The 22,973-nt window shown below is 34.7% G+C and overlaps 1 protein-coding gene across 1 annotated transcript; it reads right to left on the bottom strand.

The window, feature by feature from the left end:
• Window positions 1-8,383: 8,383 nt before the first annotated feature.
• On the bottom strand, window positions 8,384-22,328 carry LOC129903174 (serine/threonine-protein kinase MPS1). The gene is made up of 6 exons (XM_055978676.1): window positions 21,822-22,328; window positions 17,647-18,060; window positions 16,434-17,362; window positions 12,661-12,861; window positions 9,455-9,616; window positions 8,384-9,295 (listed from the first exon to the last, which is right to left on the bottom strand). The coding sequence occupies exons 1-6, from the start codon at window positions 22,024-22,026 to the stop codon at window positions 8,717-8,719; spliced, it is 2,490 nt and encodes an 829-aa protein (XP_055834651.1). The 5' UTR covers window positions 22,027-22,328; the 3' UTR covers window positions 8,384-8,716.
• Between the last annotated feature and the right edge of the window lie 645 nt (window positions 22,329-22,973).

Genomic DNA, 22,973 nt, shown 5'->3' with positions numbered 1-22,973 from the left:
CTTCCATATGCCCATAGATGTGTTGGATAGGGGTTGTGAAAGAGTTGAACCCTCTAAGAAGGTTTTCTTGAAAGTTTTCCTAAACTATAGAATGTTTTTAAGTACTATTAGGTGATTGTTGTTTTTAATGACTTGAGTTACTAAATAGTTATCTTTTATATTATTGATTTCAAATGTACCTTTGTATATAGATTTATAGACGTTGACGATATTCTTGAGTTGAGTCTTGTTGAGAGTATGGATTCATATTTCATTCACATGAATCCAAGATGAGATTTCTTGTCATAAATGTCTTGAGGTTGAGATGGATAGTTGTGTGTATATATGTATTAATTGGAATGAAAAGAATGAATTGATTAGTTAAGAATGTCCCTTTGCTTCTATAAAATGAACACAGGAAAAAAATAAGAATTTTAGAGTAGATGTTTGATGATTGATGTGATGATGATACTTGACAATGATGTGATGATAATGTTTTGATGACGATGTGAGTGATGATGTGAATGGTGCTTATTTAATATATGTAGAATGGTTGATGAAGAGGTATATTGATGAGGATGTTATGTGATGAAGTGGATTGGAGTCTAATGTGATTTTGTGGTATGTGATGTGCATAATTTGAGTTGATTGGAGTCTTAGGAATATTTTAAAAATAAATTATCTTTTGAGGAGGAGCTTTAAATAAATTATTTGTGAACCTTTTTGCATAAACCATTCACACGTTATTTTGAGTCTAAGGAATTATTAGTTTCATCTTTGATTTAGAAAGGAGTTTAAGTATGAGTTGAGTATGAGGAGCCTTTAAATGAGTTGAGTATTTTTACATTAAAGTATCTATTTTGATTTGAGTTGAGGGGTTGAAATTATGTTTTAATGTACATAATATTTTCTGCATTCATCGAGTTGAGATTGTACGAGTTTTAAAGAGAAGAGTTTGATGATTTGAGTTGAGTTTTGAAAAGAGTCCAATGAGACTTGTCATTATGAGTTAATTGAGTTGAAATGAGAACAGAGTTGATGAGGTGGCAATGTTCCACATGAAACTAGCCGTGAGGGCTTGTTTGAGATGATTGGAGGAGTCTTATGAGCATGGAGTCATGGGAGAAGTATCGAGCACCGAAGCGGGTGAGAGTATAGTCCATACTCGAACCCCAGAAACTACGCCTCCAACATAGGTAGGGATGGAACCGTTAAAGTCGGATGCCTCCCATGGGATTGAACCGTTAAAGTCGAATGTTTCCCATTTTATCATCCTGAAATGATAGGACCTGACTAATCGATGGTATCCATGATTAGGGAGGCGTTCATGCCCTGGCAAAGTATGGACGGATGTGGCAACAACGTCTGATTGTTGTACTATCACCGGCTCATAGGTGATGGTTGTCGGATAAGAGAAACTCTCATTTAGGTCTTGATAGTGCTCTGAGTCAGTTGAGTTGAGTGGTTTACGAGTTGGTCCTGCCTAAACTAATTCTTGTTAGACTTAGGGCATTTGAGTGAGTTGCTAGATGCTTATGAGTTAGTCCTGTCTAAACTATTTCTTGTTAGACTTAGGACACTTGAGTGAGTTGTTACATATTTATTGAGTTGAGTCCTTTGAGTTGAATTGTAAAACGTTGCATAATTTAATTTGCATATTTACTGAGTTGAGTCCTTTGAGCTGATTGTTGAGTTGAATGTTGAGTAGATTATATATGGTCGGATTGGAATAGATGAATTGTGATTGGATTGAATAGAATGGTATGTGACTAGATTGGATTTGATTATTGGGTTGATTGTTGAGTTGAGTGTATATAATCGGATTGTACATGATTGAAAGGGATCGAATTGTAAATGATTTGGTTGAACTGTATTATACATAATTAGATTGGATTGTATGGTAGATGATTGGTCTCTGTCTAAACTGTATCCTTACTTTAGATTTACGACGCTTTATTTGAATTTCTCTTATCTTCCTGTGTTGAGATATTTGAACCAACGTTACTCTTCCTTGAGGTATGTTTCATTCTGCCATTTTACATACCAGTACATTCCACGTACTGACGCCATTTGGCCTGCATCGTTTCATGATACAGAGACAGGTTTATGAGATCGTCAATAGGAGCATCATTGGGGATCTATTTGCACTCAGCGTATTGGTAAGTCCTCCCCTACATTCGGAGGACACCGTCTGTGTATTCTTGCATCGAGTTAGCCCTTTTCATTTTGATTTGAGGTAGCCATGAACATGTCATTGGCACCAATTAAATAGTAGTGATAGAGGCTTCATAGACTAGATAGTGATGAGTCGATTGAGTATTTCTATCCTTGAGTTATTCTTGTCAAACTATTTTTTTTGACAATTATTTTAGTTAATTTGTTGGCCCATGGCCTTTATTCTTCGAGTTGGATGGGTGATTTGAGTTGCCCGCTAAATTATTCTTTATTTTTAAACTTTCCGCTGAATGAATGAATGAACGCAGGTGTGATCAGGCTATGTGGTTCGCTTGGGAGCCAGAAATGGTTTCTAAGTGCCGGTTACGTCTAGGGTACCCTCCCGGGGCGTGACATCTTTTGAATTAGAAATTTACATTTTGGGGTCATAATAAATCTAAATCATCGCTTAATAAGGATAATTTTCTTGAAATCCTCCCATGGTGTGCAAAACACTTGATAATATTCATGATTTTGTATTGAAACGTGCTCTCCAATAATTCAAAAAGATGTTGCGACTACATTAAAGGTAGAAACCATCAAAGCTATTAGTGAGGAAGTAAATGATAAGCACATTGCCTTATTGATTGATCAATCTTTTCATATGTCACATAAGGAAAAAGTGATTGAAAAAATGATTATTTTTTTGCAATATATTGATCAACTGAGATTTGTTATCCAATGATTAATTGATATATACATGTTCAATATACAATGCTTTATTTTTAAAGGGGGCAATATCAATGTACTTGCTCAACATTCATTGAGTCTATCCTATGTGCATGAACAATGTTACTATGGGGAAAGTTATAATATACAAGCTGAGATGAATGGATTTAAAATGCTTTATTAGGTAATTCGCACTCTATTCATTATTGTGCTCATCAACTTCATCTAACTTTTGTTGCAGTTTCTAAAAAATATATTCAAGTAATTTCAAATGTTTTGAATGTGTTGTGCGTTTCTTTTAAACATATGGATGAATTGTGAGATTCTAAAAAATAATTCAAGAGACATTAGATATGGATGAGTTTACAATCGGTACAAGTTTGCATCAAAAACTTGGTATTATAAGAGCTGGTGATACTCATTGAGAATCTCACTGCAGATTTTTTAGCAAATTTATTCTTATGTTTAGCTTTATTATTGTTCTTGATGCACTTGTTGTTGATGCATATCCTACAGTTGAAAAAGCTAAATATTTCGAAGCTTGTCAAACAGTTAAGATTGCTTTTATGTTGTATTTAATGAGATATACCTTAAAAATCACAGATGAACTTAATAAGTTCTTATAAAAGAAAGAACAAGATATTGCAAATGGTATGCTACTAGTTAATGTAGCACAAAGAAAATTGCAAATGTTAAGAGATGATGGATGCGATGCACTTATTGATAAGGCATTCACATTTTGTATCAAGTATAACATTTTATTATCTAATTTTGATTAGCCATATATTAACTCTCGAAGATCGCAACGTAAACATGTTGATTATACGGTCTTACATTATTATCGTATTGAAGCATTTTGTAAGATTATTGATTGACACCTTCAAAAACTTAATGATCAACATAACGAGGTGACTACTAATTTGCTTCATGGAGTTGCTTGTCTGAATTTTATAAATTCATTTTATAATTTTAACATTAGGATGATATCGAGAATGACTATATTATATTCTGATTACTTTGATGAATTTAGTATGGATGATTTTGAGAATTAATTTTGACACTTACATTATTGATGTATGTGATATTTGATGAAAAGTTCTCCCATCTGAATAGACTTTGTGATCTCTCAATAAAACTAGTTGAGACAGAGAAGCACTTAAACTTTCTACTGGTATTCCTCTTAGTGATATATGTTTTGCTTCTATCGGTTACCACTGCATCGGTTGCAAGAGCTTTTTCGATAATAAAATTTATTAAGAATTACTAGCAGAATTGGATGAGTGATCATAAACTTTTAAGCGGTTGTTTGGTACCTTATGTAGAAAAAGATGTATTTATAAATATTTCTAATGATGCTATTGTAAAAACATTTCAAGAGATGAAATCGCTGCTGCGAGTACGATTGTGATAAAGTAATTATGTTTTGCTTTCATTAGTAATATTTATTTTCTTGATTTTTTTGTGTTCTTACTACTTTATATTTTGACACCCTCAACGAAAATTTTGATTGCGCCACTAATCTCCACGATAATTTGAATGTGTATTTGACTTTTCTGAATAAATTCAAGGTTAATTTGTCTTTTTCCTATGTAAAAATGAAAGCTCTTTTATAAAAAGACTAAACAATAATTATAAGTGGCCTATAAAACTAAATTGATTGTTTGGAGACTAATTATGAAAGTTTGAAAAAGCCTCAAACGACAATCGTGCTTCGTCCTGCAGCATTTTTAAGTTAGCATCTGTTTCAACATATCATCTTGCTCGATTTCAATAATAAAAAACACGCACAATTCATTTTACTTGATTTTAGTGTTCATTACTTGATTTACTAGTATACCTATGTCATTTATGTAGTGTAATATAAATATCTATTTTAATACATATTATAATTGTGCAATAGGCTTACTTTTATTAGGCATATTATTTTTTAAGTTTAATTAGTACTAAAAATTCATTGATCCGACAAATAGATTCCTTTTGCAGTCGACATTCTCGTTAAGACCATATTTTCCTTCTTTTTTTAACGTCATTCTACTGTGATATATAAGATGAAATAACTTTATGGATTATGAAGTTATGATCATCGATTCAATAAACGACTTGAATCAAACCATATCACTTTAGCTACAAAGATTACTCAAGCCTAAAATAGGGTATTTTATTTGAATATGGTTATTTAATTTGTATTTATTTTTTAAAAAAAATTGTATGTATATCCACTTTAATAAATGTCATTTTTAGAATAACTAAAATATCTGAAGAATGAAGGTGGAGTACAAGTTTTGCAAAAACAAGGGTGATATTCGAAATTGCAATAACTACAGAAATATTAAACTACTAAGCCATTTGAATTCATGCTAGGGTGATTAATTACGGAAGTCATTCATCTTATAAAGAGATTGTTGGAGCAGTATAAGAATGGAAAATAATACCTACATATGGTGTTCATTAACTCACAAAAAACATAGGACAAAGTTCCTAAAGAGGTTTTATGGAGCTTAGAGTCGGAGGTGTACCTATGACATACATTACAGTCATTGAAGACACATAAATGGAGAAGAAATCCAAGTGGAAACACCGGGAGGAACTCAGAATACTTTCTAATTGAGATGGAGTTACACCAAGGATCAATTCTTTGCCCATTTTTTATTTGCCTTGGTGATAGATGAATTATTGACACATCATATTCAATTGGAGGTACCATGGTATATGTTATTTCATATGACATGATTGACGATACACACGATGGATTTAACGATAGATTGGAGGTTTGGAGATTGATCCTTGAATTTAAAGGTTTCAAGTTGAGTAAGACCAAGACAAAGTATATAAAGTGAAAGTTAAGTGACGCACCGTATGAGGCGGATGTGAAAATGACGATTGATACACAATTCATCCCAAGAGATGAAGATTCAAGTATATTGGGTCAATAATCTAAGGAAATAGAGAGATTGAGGATGATATCACACATTATATGTGAGTAAAGTGGATTAAATGGAAGCTCACATCAGTTGTTAGACCAGATATGTTTGTAGGCCAGAGTGTTGGTCAATCAAAAATTCACACGCTTAGAGAATGAATGTAGTAGAGATGAAAATGCTTAAATGGATGGGGGGCACACTATGACAGATAAATTAGGAACAAAGATATGCAAGGCAAGATGGGTTTGCCTCAACGGTGAACAACATGTGAAATGGTTCAGACATGTAAAAAGGAGAAACATCAATGCCATAGTGAGAAGGTGTGATAGGTTGAAAGTAACAGGTCTAACGAGAGGTAAAGGTAGCCCAAGAAAGAGTTGAGAGAGGTGATTAGGGATGACATGACACATCTCCAACTTACCGAAGACATGACCAGAGATAAAAATCATAGAAATTGAGTATTAATAGGCAGTTGAATGTTTTCTCCTTTTTTTTTCCTGAAGAAAAGCATGGAAATACTTATCAGTATCACTAGTTTTTGAGAACGCGTTGCACGTTTGTCCCTTATCATTATCATAATACTTCTATATTATTTAAAAATTTAAAGTCAAGATTCTTTAAATAACCCCAAAAAAATGTGCAAATCCTTGTCATATGCAAATTTTCAATGCAATGATCTTTTCTCCAAAAATAATCACCTTATGAGAATTATAATTAACTACATTAGAACAGAAGTACACATAGAGGAGGACAATTTAATGTAGGGAAATAATAAATATCTACGTCAATAAAGCACCATTTGCTTCATGAATTGCTGACTAAAATAAGAGAAAACAAAATAAAAGTACAAGCTTAAGGTAAACTGTTGCATACATGCATGATGAATTTGGTTCAATTCAATGGTGAGAGTTAAGCATATTTTTTATGTTCATTTATATAAGATGCTTAATGAACAAGATTTAATATAATTTCATCATTAGAGCTATTTGATGAACGAAGGAAACCAAAAGTTAGCAAACGTTACAAAGTCATAAGTTGGTGTAAGCTTGCATAGTAATTATTTTTTTGTAGCAATAATTTAACATTTAATAAGATTTCATTAAATCACATACTTACTATTAATTATTAAATTACCTAGTAGAATACTTATTAGTACCCCGAAAAAAATAAAATGAAATATTTATTTATAAAAATAGAAGGACTTTTCTTATCAAACTTACTCATATAGAGCATGAAGACAATTATTTTTGAGTCACTTGACTCCATTCTTGCACTAGTGATCATCTCACAATCTAATCTTATTAAATAATTCATGTAATTCCCCATATATATAATTGTTAATTATTACGTTAGAAGATGATAATAATATGGAATAAGTATCATCTAATAAATTAAGCATTAATGGATATTAATTGTTTTTATATAAACGAATATGAAAGGATGGAGGAATTGCAATTGATGTTGGTTGTGCTACGTGGGTTAACAAAGATGAACAGTTAGTTGGATTTTATTGCAAAATGTACGTGGCTGACTCAAAAAACACTGGGCTTTATAATCAAGAATTTTGTTAATACATTTAGTGTATTATGTAGAGAAATGGAAGGGAAAAAAAGAAAAAGAATGAGATATGATATCTTTTTAAAATTACTATTTACTATCATATCAGAAAACTAAAAGAGTTAAAAGAGTGACTTTTGAGTTTTTCAACTTTTGGCTTAACACCTTCCCACTTTTAAGTAATTAGTATAATATAATATGATTACTATTTAAGTTTTATAGATATTAATTAATTGATTAGATATATTATAATATGATTTGATTTAGTGTAGGAGTAAACTGGTAATCCAATTTTGCATTTTTGGAGCTTTTCACTTCTAATAATATATGATTATTATTATTCTAGTATTATCTCTTTATTCATGGTATTACTGCTGTTATCTATTTTACTTGGGTTACTATTTTTGTTGTCAGCATTTTCCTTTCTACGATATTTCACAGAATTTTTACTCTTGCATTTGTCAAATCATTTTTTGAAATTGCTTTTCTTGAGTCTAAAGGTCTATCTAAAACAACTCCTCTACCTCATAAGGTAGAGGTAAAGTCTACATATATTATATCCTCTCCATGTTATTGTTGTTGGTGGTGTTTATCCACTTTAAACTAAACTTCAAACACATGGTGTGTCACGCCTTACTTCAGAGAAAATTATAAAGCTATATGTCATGTGGCGCTTATGTAGCGTGATGATGTATGTGTGTGTGGGGGGGGGGGGGGTCAGTGGAGTAATCTATTCTTCACGTATCAACAGTATGATAGAATTTTTCTTTCCCTGGTACCACCTTGTCCAACCAATGGAGCTATATGTTGATTGATTTATTGATTAGAAAGATTATTACGAACGCATGAGACCATACTTTGCTGCGTCTGGTGTAACATAAAATGAGGGTATATGTTTTCTAAACTCAAATGTAAGGAAATGAAGCTGTCTCATTTAAAATAGCTAAGCTTGAGTAGGTAATTCAGTGAAGCTATTGAAGAACAGATGGTGTTGCATTTCCAACTCCACTAATGAAATTGCAGCGCTATTCTACATCTCTTGATTTACAAAACATAATTTTTAGGTAGAAAGACTAAAATATTACAGAGCATTAGATGAAAATGGCATTATACATTTCCAAGGACATCTTACCAACTCTTGCACATACATAGGGGCCCTCTTTCCTAGGCAATTACAACACTTCTTCACCTATTATCTGCAAGCCGCTTAAAGAAAACAAAACCAGGTGGCAATGCCCACTTTGTTTGGAATAGTTTTTGTATACACATCAGTAACTTGGCAGAAGACTTTAAAGATGGAGACAGTTTTGTAACTGCCCAATACCTTAAAGAACCTAGGACTGAAGAAGGCTAAAATATATAAATCATCTTTAACATTACATCTTTGTTCCTCTTTCTGAGTTTCCCAACTGTTCTTGGAGTTGAAGACAGAGGGAAGAGACATCACAAAGCAACTTCTGGCATTGGCATACAGGTAATGCCTCGTGCGACATTTGACTGGGGTGCATTAGTAAGTTTTGGAGTTGCATACATAGTGTTGATGCCTTTCCATCGGTTTCACGTGATTTAGCAATTAATTGAAACAGTGTACAAGTTTGCTCAAGGGAGGCAGGTAACTGTGGTGGAACAGGGGGAACGAGGAAAGGATGTTGGAGTAGCTGAGGAATCCTCCATCTTTCATTTCGGTCCCATGCAAGACACTTCTTCATAAGATCAAGTAGCCAGGGGTTGGACACAGGTTCATATGCGATTGCATGGTTTGAATCTGTTATAACTTTGAATTTCGCCCAGAAAGTTTTGTATTCTGAAAAGGGAGTTCTCCCGTAAACCATCTGATAAAGGATGCATCCCAATGACCAGATATCTGAGGGCCGACCACACTTTATGGTATTGCCATTTGCATCTGTCTCATTACACATAAAAGCTTCAGGGGACATGTAGCTTAAAGTACCCACCTGTATAAGAATTAACATCCATTAAGCAAACAGGAAAGAAGTTGACATTCAACGTGTTTATCTTCTTTCTTCTTTTGGCAGTATACTTTTTTTCTTTTAGATGTCGGGGTGGGGCAATCAAATGCATTCCATGTAATCGTAAGAAAAAGAGTGAACTACCTGTGAATCACGTTGAATGTTGGTTGTGTCACACATTATAGCCTTTGCTATACCAAAATCAATCAGCTTTAATGAGCCTCTGACAAGAAGGAAATTAGCTGGCTTTAGGTCAGAGTGGACTATCCTTTCCTCGTGTATGGTGTTAACAGCAAGAAGAATTTGCTGCATAGTATGTTTGAAACTTTAGAGTACAATTCAAATATATAATAACTTTACCAGATCTCAAATCTGTATAATGTACAACATACAACAGTAGTAGTACATGAAATTAAGGTGGCTATGCCAGTCTTCCCCTATAATAGATGGAAGACCAAAAGGGTCCTAAAGTTTTGTCCTAGACAAAAGTTAATAATTCAAAAAAAAAAAAAAATACTTGCAACCAATTGAGCCGGGTATTTATCTTATTAAAAAGAAATAAAATAAAAAGTAATAATTATAAAACAATAATAACAACAACAACAACAACAACAACAATAATAATAATAATAATTATAATAATAATATAATAATAATAATAATATTTTTTTTTAAAATGAGTCAGGTATACAGGCTGGTACTGAGAGATTTTTTCTTTAACTGGACTGTCCCGAATATTTTGAATTAAAAACCATATTATGAAGAAATTAAAGCATAAGCAAAACATACTGTAAATAAGAATTGTTCGCAGATCGAGATAGAAAAGTGACCATCTCAGTTTATCAAAAAGCAACTGACCAAAGTCTTCTGAAATCATATCATGAAGAAATTTAAGCACAAACGAAACATACTGTAAATAAAAAAGTGACAATCTCAATTTATCAAAAAGCAACTGACCAAAGTTCTTTTTGTTCTGTTGTTCATAGCATTTACTTAAGATATACAGGACAGATTCCTGAATTGACTTTGGTTCAAACTACCTTAAAAGCAACATGGAGCTTCTCTTCCCCTTCCCCTTCCCTTTGGATGGATTACAAAAGTTTTTTCTCGTATAAAGTATCTTGCCTTAGGTTTATCTCTAGCTTCATGACTTTAAGTTGAATATGGAATTGCATACACCTTAAAATTGATCAAACGAAGAGACCTTGAGGGGGAAAGGATCAAATCTCTACTATTCCTTCTGGAGCAAGGAATATTAAGGTTCAAGAGCTCTCAAGACATAGTACTGAGAAAGCCATTGAAAGCACATTCTTAACATGAGAAGATCAGTACTTATCTTCAACAAAATTCCGAGAAAAGTACTACCGGATTCAATCAGTTTTGACCTTCATGAACCTTAAACATATACACTAAGCTAGCGTTTAGCCATAGATTTTGAAATTTTATCTTCGAAAATCTATTCGCCACGAAATTTGATAAGATTTTGAAAATTTGACCTTCAAATATTTTCAAGTTTCCAAAGACCGGCTCAGACCAATTTTGGGTTTTGGGGACTTCCACTTACAAAACTTCAAACAAAATTCAAGTAAAATGCATGTCCAAGGAAGACTTCAACTTCCAAGAATCACAATTTCAAAAACTCAAATTTTCAAGTTTCAACTTCAAAATCTATGGCCAAACGGGGGCTAAAAAATATGTTAGTAAAAGAAAAGTGGGTAAGAGATATTCGCAAAAGAGTCGTACTTTCAGTGTGCTACATCTTATTAATGAGACCCTTGTAAATTTTGTGTCCTACTTAAATGCAAACTGAAAATCTATATACAGGCATGAGATGTGAATGATTAAGGGTGTATTCTGTATTCCAATTATCCCATGTTCAGTTGGTCAAAATTGTTGAAAGAATATTTTCTTTAGGAAAACAAATTCCTTAAAATGAGGAAAATGACTTCCCTAGTGGAAGTATGGAAAATAAATTCCACAAGTGGCATTCCACATTTTGTGTCCTCCCCATGCTATACACTTCATTTTCACTGCCACCCCTGTATCCCCCATCCCTACCATCCCACCTCCCCCCCATAGCATTTGTCTTAGATTATATACAAATATTATTAGGATAATAGTTTTTGCTTATGTACCGAAAACAAGAAAATAAGTGGGGAAAAAACATTATCCTTCATACTGAACACATCCTAAATGTTATAACTCCCTAAAAGCATAAGATGCATTTCCAATTAAGAAAACTTGAACTGCACATTGCAACTGAACGATAGCTCTTATCCTAATTTTTCCAGGAATAAATATGTAAACTATAAGTACCATAATGATGGACATTGAAGTCAGGCATAATTAACATTGGCCAAAAACATACTTTACCCCTCCACGGAAATTCCTATTACACCTTCTTTCTTTGCGAGCATCCTTTTACAACTTAATTTGAAAGGTTCGTCTCCAAAGCCCCCCTGAATGGCCTAAGACAACTCACACAATACGTGTTATAAAGTAAAAATTTCAAAAATAAATTATTTAAAGAAAAAAAAACTACCATCAGCTTGCCCAAATTTCACCTATTTCTCTTCCTTCATTTCCAACCAACAATGGCAAGCGGATATTTTCCATTCCCAATCTTCAGCTCGTCATTATCCAACATCTTCTGCAATCTCCACTACCCAACTCGCTGCTGAGTGGTTTTCCACTCCAAATTTCCCACATTTCCAGTCAGTAGGCTACAACACGGTCTTTTCTTTTTTAGACAACCGTGGTGTCCAAGCCAGCTTGTGTGCACCTCAACTAATTCCAGGGGTACTTGCCACCAACAAGAGGTACAAGGTAACTCTATCCACCAAGGCTAGAACAAGTGGGGAAAAAATCACCTAGTGTTTTTGCCTCTGTTGGGATTTGAACCTGAGACCTAATGGTTCTCATTGACCACTAGGACACACCCTTGGATGGTACAACAGACTTTTCTTTATCACTACTACCAAGGAAACTTATTTGTGATTATTTTGTTGTTCTTCATGTACATGACACGTGTGGTTTAGGGGAGTAATGGTTCCACTTTATACAAGTTGGGGGTGTGTAGAAGGATGCCTGCAAAGAAAGATCTGTACAAGGATTTCAAGTTTAGGGGGTAAAGTTTGTATTAAGTCATTAATATTGAATGCCGAAGTAAGATAGATACAAGGCATAGAAAGATGGTTTACATGTTAATCATAAGACAGTATACAAGAACCTGTAGCAATGAAACAACTTAAGATTAGAAAACGAATACTCAATAAAGATTAGGTCATGACAGCAACTTCGTAAAAAATAATCTGTAACTGCAGATAAAGGCGAAAATATAAGGGATTGACCTGCCAGTAAAATCGAAGCCAGTTTTCATCAATAATTGATTCAGAGCCATCTAGCTCCCTCCATTTCTGAGACAGCATATGAGCCAAATCAATTTCACCGTATTCGAGAACCATGTATATGTATCCATCTTCTTTGACTCTGCTTTCATTATTACTCATTGAGCCATTCATGACTTCATCTAGTAAACTCTTATCTGTAACCTAACAAACAAGTGGATGTCAGTATTTGCTCCAAAAACTAAACTGCAAATACCTAAAACCCCAGATGGTGAACCCTCAACACCAAATGCAGGCACCTAAGTTCTAACCACTTTGGTAAGCCTATAACTTTGGTTGAGGAAGCTAAGTCAGCAATTTAAACACAATCATATCTAGAGATAATCAATCACAACTTGATCTCAAAAGAAATGCAGCAACCGAGCTTTTGTTTAATAAATTCATAAGATTTGAACTTCTCAAGGCCTAGGAGATCTGTCTATCAGCCTTCTTAAACTGTAGATACTACTACTCATTACAGACTTCATGTTCTGAGTTCAAAACCAAGCGTATCATTAAGAATATTATGTAAAGATTTTCTTAATGACTGTGTTATGGTCAAGAAAATCATTAAGATATATGTCATAATAATTAAAATATCTCAGGAATTAGGAAACTTTGTGCTCATAATTCATATATAAGGAGCGCTATTGTTTGTTATAAACCATTTTTTTTAAAAAGAGTGATCTTTCTTTTTTTCTATGGAAAAGCAAGTCCTTGCTAAGTTCTCATCCAAGGGCCTCAATATGCCTATGGAGTTGCAGGGGTCTCAACATGGAAATGTTCATATCCAGATTCATGGACATTCGTATAGCAGTACTAAAACATAACTATAAGTTTCTTGATTGTACGCGGCCAACAGTGAGACGTATGAGAAAGAGAAAATTATAGCTATATTTGAAACTAGCTATCTAATTTCAGCATATTCAACGTGGCAAATCTCAGGCTGCACTCAATTTGTACACCATTAAGATAAGTTATTTGTGAACTCATATTAGCATCCTTGAATGTTCTAGTTCTCACTTTGATAAGTACTAGTATAAGAAGTTAAGGAATTGAAATACCTTTTTCCCAGAGTAACTGCCCTCCCCCCAAACAAGTCGTTTAAATCAAACAGACTTTCCAAATGCCGAAGCAATCTTATCAATCTGATGGTGTAGAATTATTGGATGATGTTCACCATTGGATTGCTTCACCTAAAGCAAGCTTCTTTTTCTTTTATCTTTTAGCAGACAATTGACACACAAAACTAGATTGAACAAGTGAGAAGCACTCTAGAGAACAAATGTTTAGAAAAGTAGAAGTAAGACTGGATATATGCATTGCAAGTTTAGCCAGCATAAGAAAGAGTGACGCTATTGTGAGATTAGATGGGACTGTAGCGTCTACATACAAGCAATTCGGCCATCAAGGCTTGATGCTTGAGGACAATGGTATGATAGTCAAAGAACATAATCAAAATAAGATGGTTGAAATTGAGAAATTCTATCAGAGAGTTATAGGAAGATACCTACCAAAGTAAAAATCAAGTTTGATAAACACTTGTAAAACTAACAATGTTATATGGGATGAATGTTGGACCTCTACGATCCAGCATATGCACAAGATGAGTGTCTTAAAAAATATAGACATTAAGATAGATGTGCAATCATAAAAGATTAGTCAAGATTAGAAATAATCGCATTCATCAGAAGGTGCAAATAACATATATGGAGGATATATGAACTACATGAGGTCACTTGAGAAGGCTTTCTTTTTCAGGGAAAAGGGTCATATTTGTCCCTCTACTACTGAAAAAAAGTTCAATATTACCCTTCGTTGTACTATCAGTCCATATATTCCCCTATATTCATAAAAATGGCTCAACTTTGTCTTTCCTTTGTTAACCTCATCCATTTTAGTCACATGACATGTCAACTCATCACACCGACCCTTCTTCTTCCACCACCAGTCAAAGCCACCAACACACAACACCTTTACCACATGTACCATCACCACCAGCATAAACCATCCACCGATCATCCATTTCTCTCCAATTTTAATTAGTCCTACATAGGTGGGACTCGAGCTCTGACCTTCATAGTCTTAAAAGATATATGAACACATACTTGGGATATGAACATATGTTGGATTCATGATATGTTCAAGAACATTATAATTTATTCTTTCAAACATGTTTTTAGTGGATGTATGGACTAACTTCAAGCTTAAGGAACATTAGAACAGTCACCATCTCAGATATATACATTCTAGTATCAGCTCTATATTAACTGCCTTATCATTTTCAACAATGAGTAAATTTCTTTTTGAAGCATAGCCATGTCTTTATGCATCATTATGTGTTCATTCTTTCACGGAGTTTCACCCACACAAAAGAAAGTTTGTTTTGCACTTAAATGCCAGCATAAAGTTACAAATTCCATTTAACGGAAGATATGAAGGAAAGCTCTAAACTTTATCAACAACATAATTAACTCTAGCCCATGTCTTCAAAGAAAAAAATATCTAGTCTATGTCAGGTAAAAAGGTAAGAACCTTTTAGTTTGGCTCATGTCAATCAACTCAACCACAGATACAATACTCTTTTATCTTTTTTTAAGGTAAGGTTGCTTGAGACAGTTTGATTGTGTTCTACATTGACCTCCAAATGCACTAGTTTGTGGTGTGAAACTATGATGAGTGAAGGTGTTAAAAAGGGACGAGGTAGACCTAAAATCACATAGAAGGAAATTGTCCCAATAGACCTACAATCTCTAGGAATCCATGCAAACTAGGCGAAAACTGAGCATAATGGAAGAAAAAGATCTATATAAGGGGATATCAATTAGTTGGGATTTAAACTTAGGCATGTAGATACTTTTACTGTAGGTTCAATATCAGCTAGGAATCACTAGCCTCGTTTAGAAACTTAAATGGTAGTGAAAATATAGAGAACTTCTAGAGTTATAAACCCTAAATTATAGATTATTAGATTGAGACGGGTATGAATGGAGTGACATGGATAGTAATATTTACATAGTGGCCCCTAGGTAATAGGGATTGAGGGTAGTGTTGTCAAAGGCACGCTTAAAGTGCGGTTAAGCCCTGAAGCGAGGCTCAAAATGTGTTGAGCGCTTCGCCTCGCTTTATGTGCGCTTCAATGTTGTCATCAAGGTTCTAAGGCATATTTTTCCTTGCCAATGAACCGCTTCTGAAGAGGTGACACTAAACAATTGATATTTCACTTTATCTTAATCTTTTTTCAATTTCCTTGTTCATATGCATTTCATTCATGTTTATAATTATTAATCTTGGACTAAACATATATATTTGTACTTTTTTCTCCCTTTGCGTCTTTTTTCATTAAAGGCCACACTTTACTTGCGCTTAAAGCCCCAACGAACCTTAGAGCTTTTTTGCACTTTTCTCCTTTAATAACACTGATTGAGGGGTAGTTGTGTTTTACTTTTTAAGCATTCTTAACTTATGCAGCTTTTCCTAGAGGTAATCCTAGGCAAATCAAGCTATTGTGATGCTCCATGCCTCCATCAGCATGTTTAACGATATAGAACTGCTTAGCAAACTAACATCGTCCTTCTGTTAGCTACAAAACGTTTTCAATTGTTTCACCCATGAAATTAACACCAATTTTGAAAAAAAAAATCCCCTGACATCTACAACCAAGGCGTAAAATAGAATTCAAGCACAGTAAAAGTTACTGTTTTCGAAAATCATGAACGCTATGGTAAAGTACATACCTCATAGTCAATAAGTTGAATGATGTTGTTCTTTCCCTTCAGTCTCTTTAAATACTCAATTTCCTGACAAAACCCATATGCAGTAGCATAGTCACGACCTTTTAGTTTGATTTTCTTCAAGGCATAAATTGAGCAATCTGATGCAATGACTTTGTGGACTTCACTACTTCCACCACTACCTATCTTGCCAAGCCTTTGGTAAAGCTTTCCATTAACTTTGAAAAATGTATCAGGATCATAACCTTTTTTACGAGACGAAGATGTTGCTTTACTGCCCACACTTTTTTCTTGCTTTTCAGACTTAGAAGGTTCCAACTTCATGTTGGAAGATGAAACTTTTGACAAGGGAGCTTCAGATTGTATATCTGTAACACATTCTTTGGCTGAGTTATCCTCGAGAGGGGAAGTATCTTTAGGCATGTCACCTTTAATCAGCATACTATTCTTTGGCCCTTCAGCCAGATTAGGTCTCTTAACTTCTGAGTCAGTTTCAGTGGTAGAACAAGGTACAGCAATAGCTGTCTGATCAGCTGAAAGCCTGTTTTCGTTCTTTGGAAAAGGATAAGAAGATTGCATCAGATGTTCAGATTTCAGTTTACGTTCCCCCAGTGACTCCATAGAGTTGCTTGCAAGATGAGATTGTGGACAATAGGTTGTTGAGTTTAGCATGGGAGCAGATGTCGAGTTTATCAATGTTGTTGTAGTGCAGCTTGAACCAACCACTGAAGCTTGAGTCACGGGATGGCTCAAATCATTCCGTAAGAAGTTCCTGAATTGATGAATCTGATCTGCAACTCCTAATGTTCTATTTGCCAATAGAGTGGAATTCCCGTTAGCATCCACATCTGTGGTATGAATATTTTGATCTCTCAAGACTTGGCTAGCAGCAGTGACAGCCTCCATCTGATTGCCTACATCCCAATCCATTTCTGTCAATGTAAGTGAATTCACATGAGACAACAAGTCGTCTGTTCCAGTGACCATTCGGTCATTGACACCTGCATAAAGCATATATATGCACTATAATGTGCAAACTACTAAACAGACCTAGTTTGCAGTATGATAGCCAGTAAGACATCCTTTAGTTTGATAAATAAGCACCAACAGATTATTCAGTTGACGACATACAGAAAAGCTCAAGATATGTCTAAGAGAAAAGATGGTCATATGCATTGAAGCTAGAGGAGTTCATAAATGGACCATAATACATTACCCTGAGACCTAGAAGTGCTATCAACAGCAAAATGGACCTTCTTCTGCCCTTCAGCCAATAAAACATGCTCACTCTCTGTTCCCAAGGAAGCAGATGTAATGTTGCTTCTATGACCAGTGAAGGATCTTGGTTGATCTCTCAAACTATTGAATGAATTATAATTCTCTTCATGTGCGTCTACTGTGGAACCATACTCCGAAGGTGGCATAGATGCATCCTCTTGAGCTTCTACAGTATCAGAGCCAATGCTTTTTGGTTGTGAAATACATTCCATTAATCTGTGGCTCAGGGGAATCTCATCTTGGGTCTTCTTTGCTTCAACTGTACAGTCTGTATTCACAGTAGAACCTCTTGATGCTTGCCGCAGAGGAGCTACCAATCTCCTTGGCATAATACCATTTGACGGCATTGTACCTAAAGTATTCTCATGTTAGATCTCTTGGCTTTGAAAGTTGTCACCGAGTAGTGAATCAAAATGGCCAAGAGGCAAAATTTTGGGGAAAGGGGAAACAAAATAAGACAACAAAAAAAAGAGAAGAGAAAAAGTTCTTGAAGCCCAACTACAGATGAACAGAAAGGAATTTCTAAAATATGCAACAGATGTATTTAAAATGGAAAGGGATAATTTTTCCATTTTAAATATGGAAAAGGATAACTTAGTTACCATTATCAAAAAAAAAAAAATGGAAAAGGACAACTTACATACAGTAAATGTAAGATGATAAGATCGCAGCTGGGAGGATAGTGAAATTTGTAGTGATAGGATTAGGTGAAATCAGAAGTAATCAATATCTACTAATATCAATATAACAATATTAGTAGCTTAATGGAAATGATGATATGGTGCCAACCATTAGCAAATAAGTACCAGGGAAAAAAACACAAAACCTAAGACTGTCAGACATTTATAAAATAGAAAACATGAGAGCTTCTATAATCCGCTTCATCCCCTAGCATAGCAACCACTTCTTCTCCGACTAATTCTAAAAGGTGCATAACTATTCTGAAGACTTGTCGCCTTTTTATCCTATCTATCCTCTTTATATAATGTCTATCTCGAAATACTGCTCATAAGCATCTCAATAGCTACTTGGAAATGAGGTGCGAGCACAGGTATCTGGTCATATGCAAAATCCAACTGCAAGACAACTAAGATCACTATGTTTCTTAAACTATCACAACAGAGACACATTACTTTCTAGATTGAGCACCAGAATGAGGTACTTTTGTTATGGCCGAGAAATCCATCTGGAGCCAACCTTTTGGGTCGGCCGCAACCTTCAAAACTCGGGGATTATGGGCCCGCTTCTTGACCCATCTCCACTTAAATACTGGACTAAGTTCCCTTGGCGCAGGGCTATAACTTGTGACCTAAGACACAAATCCCTCAACCTTTGCCAATTGAGCAAACCCCTAGGGCAAAGGACAAAGTGCAATTTTTTTTTGATAAAGTAAAGGGTATTAATAACAGCATCAAGAAGATGCTAGAATTACAAGATATGGCATTTGAGCTTACAAAAATTCTCTAGCTGACTGTACAAACTATCTAAGCCAGAACTAGTAATAAAGTCCTGAAGTTGTTCTGCATTAACAGCAGGATACAAGTTGGACCAACTAAACAAATTGGCAATACACCTAGCCTTCAAAATGCCTTAAGCAATTGACTCCCCATCAAAACATCTCCTACTCCTCGCTAACCAAATACACCAAACTATATACGCAGGTACAGATCCAGATCTTTGATGGATTTGTCAACTCTCCATAGGCTCCAACTCTCATAAGCATCCTTAACTGAGAGAGGTGTGGTACAACTGAGACCAAAGACAAAAAAGCATGCTCCAACTTGAGCTTATCAACTGCCTGGGGATTAATGTAACAATGTTGTAGTCTGGTAAAAAGATCTACCAGATCATTCACTTCCCCATCATGCATATTTCTTCTAAATATCAGGTCCCAGTTGGTCCTTTCTCTATTAGCAGCAATAACAGAATTGGGATCTTAAGCAATTCTGAACAAATCTGGGAATTCCTCCTGAAGAGTGTTATTGCCAAGCTATTTGTCTGTCCAAAATTTTAGGAGTGAACCATTGCCCAATTCAAAGTAAGCATTTTGATCAAATGGGTTCCACAACATCCTAATACCCTTCCACTGTCCCACTCCATAAGGAAGTGTAGTGGTATCTGTGCACCATCGATTCAGCCTTCCATACTTGGCTATGATAACATCTTTCCAGAGCCCTGTCTCTTCCATGTTATATCTCCAAAGCCACTTCATCATCATACTTTTGTAGTGGGACAAGGTTATTAATGCCAAGACCTCCTTGGTATTTTGGTTGAGTGACCTTCTCCCATTTGATGAGGTGAAATTTGTGTTCCTCCTTGTTGCCTTCCCAGAGGAAGTTCCTTCTTAACTTGTCAATTTGTTCTATAATCTCAGTTGGCAATAGGAACAGGGCCATGTAATAAGTAGGTAAGTTGTCTAGAACACTATTTACTAGTGTACTCTGCCACCAAATGAGAGATATTGCATTTGCCATGTTGCCAACCTCTTCTCAAACTTTTCAATAGCCCCAGTCCAAATTTCAATGGATTTTACTGGCCACCCAAAGGAAAACCCAAATATGTGGAAGGAAATGAGCCAATGTTACAGCGCATGATATCAGCCAGCTCCTCCAGGTTTAAAACTTCATTAACTGGGTAGATAGTGCTCTTTAGCATATTCATGTGTAAACCTGATATAGCTTCAAAAGTGAACAAAGTGCAATTTTCTTTGTAGATTTTATCTGTTATTCGCCCTGTGCTATACCCTCAAGACATTTTCATAATATTATCAGAAAATATAGGCTGCTTCTGATAGTTTTCAAGTCTTATACAAGTAATACACTTGTATACATGTCTAATTCATTAATAGCGACAAGCAAGAATACCATTTGGTGTCGCAATTCAAGGCATATTATTCTTCAAAGTAATGCATTCAATTGCAACTTTAACTTTATCATCAAATAATCCTGTCAAACTTCCTGTAGACATGTACTCTTCCCCGAGAAAGGACAAGTTATGGATGTAACTCATAGTGTTGTCAAAGGCGCATTTAAGCCCTGAAGAAAGGTTCAAAACGTGTTGAGCGCTTCACCTCGCTTAATGTGTTTCAGTATCGTCATCAAGGTTCTAAGACATAATTTTCCTTGTCAATGAGCCTCTTCTAAAGAGGCGACTAAACAATTGATATTTCACTTTATCATAAAAAAAATCAATTTCTTTGTTCATATAATTGTCATTCATGCTTATAATTATCAGTCTTGGACTAAACATACTATATATTTGTATCTTTCTCCCTTTGTGCCTTTTTTAATTAAAGACCATACATTATTTGCGCTTAACGGCACAACGGACCTAAGAGTTTCTTTGCGCTTTTTGCTTTTGATTACACTAGTAACTCAGTTGCATTCTTCCTTTAAAGCTCCAATTGAACAGAGTCTATATGTTGTCTTTTCAAGGATAAAGAACATACTTCAATAACTTCAAGGAAAAAAAAAACATGCTTCAATAACCTAAAGCCACAGCCTTTTAAATTCATGAAACTGAAATAGCAATGTTTCAGCAGTACTTGCCTAAAGATAAAAGATGAGAACAGACAACATCCACGATAAATCAAGTACCTCCCATGACTTCCATCCAAAATATACCGAACCTAATAACTCAACAACTAGGAAAAAGCATACAACAATGATATGGCAAGGTCACTAACACATGTGCCTTTTATACTAGCACAACCACTAGAAAAGGGAAAAATGAAGCAGACAGATAACTCTACAGAAACACAAGTATCCCTTAAACTCCAACAATTTAAATTGATTACATAAAAAAAATCTGCAAAAGCTGGGCCTAACAAGTCTTCCTTCAACCTTTCTTTCCTCATTGTCTTTTTTTCTGAACTGACGTTACCAGAACGCGCGGCATCAAGAGGGGAAAACCCACAAAACTAAAGTTTTCATAGCTCAAAATTAAAACTACCAGAAATTGATAGGACATGTCACCATAAACCCTAGAAACTTACACTTTAGAGAAGCAAACCTAAGGATAAAAGCCCTAATAGCAAAAATATTTGAAAAGATAATATCATCAAAAGCCCTAAAAAGGTACCGGCATCATAAGTGTAACACTGAGAATAGTTACCCCGAGGACGAGGGCGTTTGAAGGCGGCTTGAATGTGACGGAGGAAGTCCGGTGGAGAAGATGAGGAGGAAGACGTCGTTGTTGCTGTTGAGAGTGTAAAGGAACGGCTGACATTAGCGGATTCTGACGGATCGATTGGAAGAATGGAAATGGGCTTCGCTGCTGCTGCTTCTGGTCCTAGAAGGTTCGCCTTCTCACCTTCCATTGATCAATTGCAACTTGCATTTCTCTCCAATTTGTTCACTACACAATTGGCTAATAAAAGTATCATATAAATCCAAACATATAGAAACAGAGAGAGATGAGATCTATATGGTGCTTAGTTTATGAAAATGGTGACGAATCTGTGGATCCATGAACACCAAATTGGAGAGAGAGAGAGAGTGTGTGTGTGTGTTTCGAGCTTCTCTGAAAGTTCAAATTGGCTTCTTGGCGCTCCACAAATGGGGGCTGCTTCCTTTGCACTTTGCGCCTTAGTGCGTCTCAGTTTGCATTTTGCACCCTATCTCATTTTATCATTTTTGATGATATGCCCCCATTTTGCACCTCCGAATTATTTGGTAGAGTGTATTAGAAAGAATAACGTATGCATTAATTTTGTGTATTATTAATATATTTTATTTAAAGTTTGTTTGGAAAGTCATTTGGAAATTGGAATTAGTGTAATTACTAAGATAGTAATTATCAGTTTAGTAATTAAATAATCTAGTAATTAAAAACGTAATTTTATGACTTTATTCAACAATGACTTCTATTTTAATTTAAAAATTAGAATACTAACAAAATTATGCTAATAAAAAAATAAACATAGAATTAAAAAAGGGTAATACGAAAAATTGCATAGAATCACATGAAGTAAAGGTTGAAAATGAAAACGAAATGAAATATAAAAAATAAAAAATATATTTTTAGAAAATATTAGAGTAATAAAAATAATAAGAATTTAAAATAGTAATAAAAATAAATTAAAACAAAAAATAAAAATAGAAATAAAAAAATAATCTACTTGTAATTACACAAATTCATAGCTTCCCCCTAAGAATTGGAGAATGTAATTACTTCCTGCCAATTACACTCAATTACCTACTGATAATGTAATTACAAGGTCAACCAAACATGTCAGACAGTGTAATTACACTCAATTACACCAAA

The sequence above is a fragment of the Solanum dulcamara genome, chromosome 9 (assembly GCF_947179165.1).
Source record: "Solanum dulcamara chromosome 9, daSolDulc1.2, whole genome shotgun sequence".
NCBI lineage: Eukaryota > Viridiplantae > Streptophyta > Magnoliopsida > Solanales > Solanaceae > Solanum > Solanum dulcamara.
The sequence above is the reverse complement of the archived record's forward strand: the minus strand, read 5'-3'. Positions and strand labels throughout refer to the sequence as shown.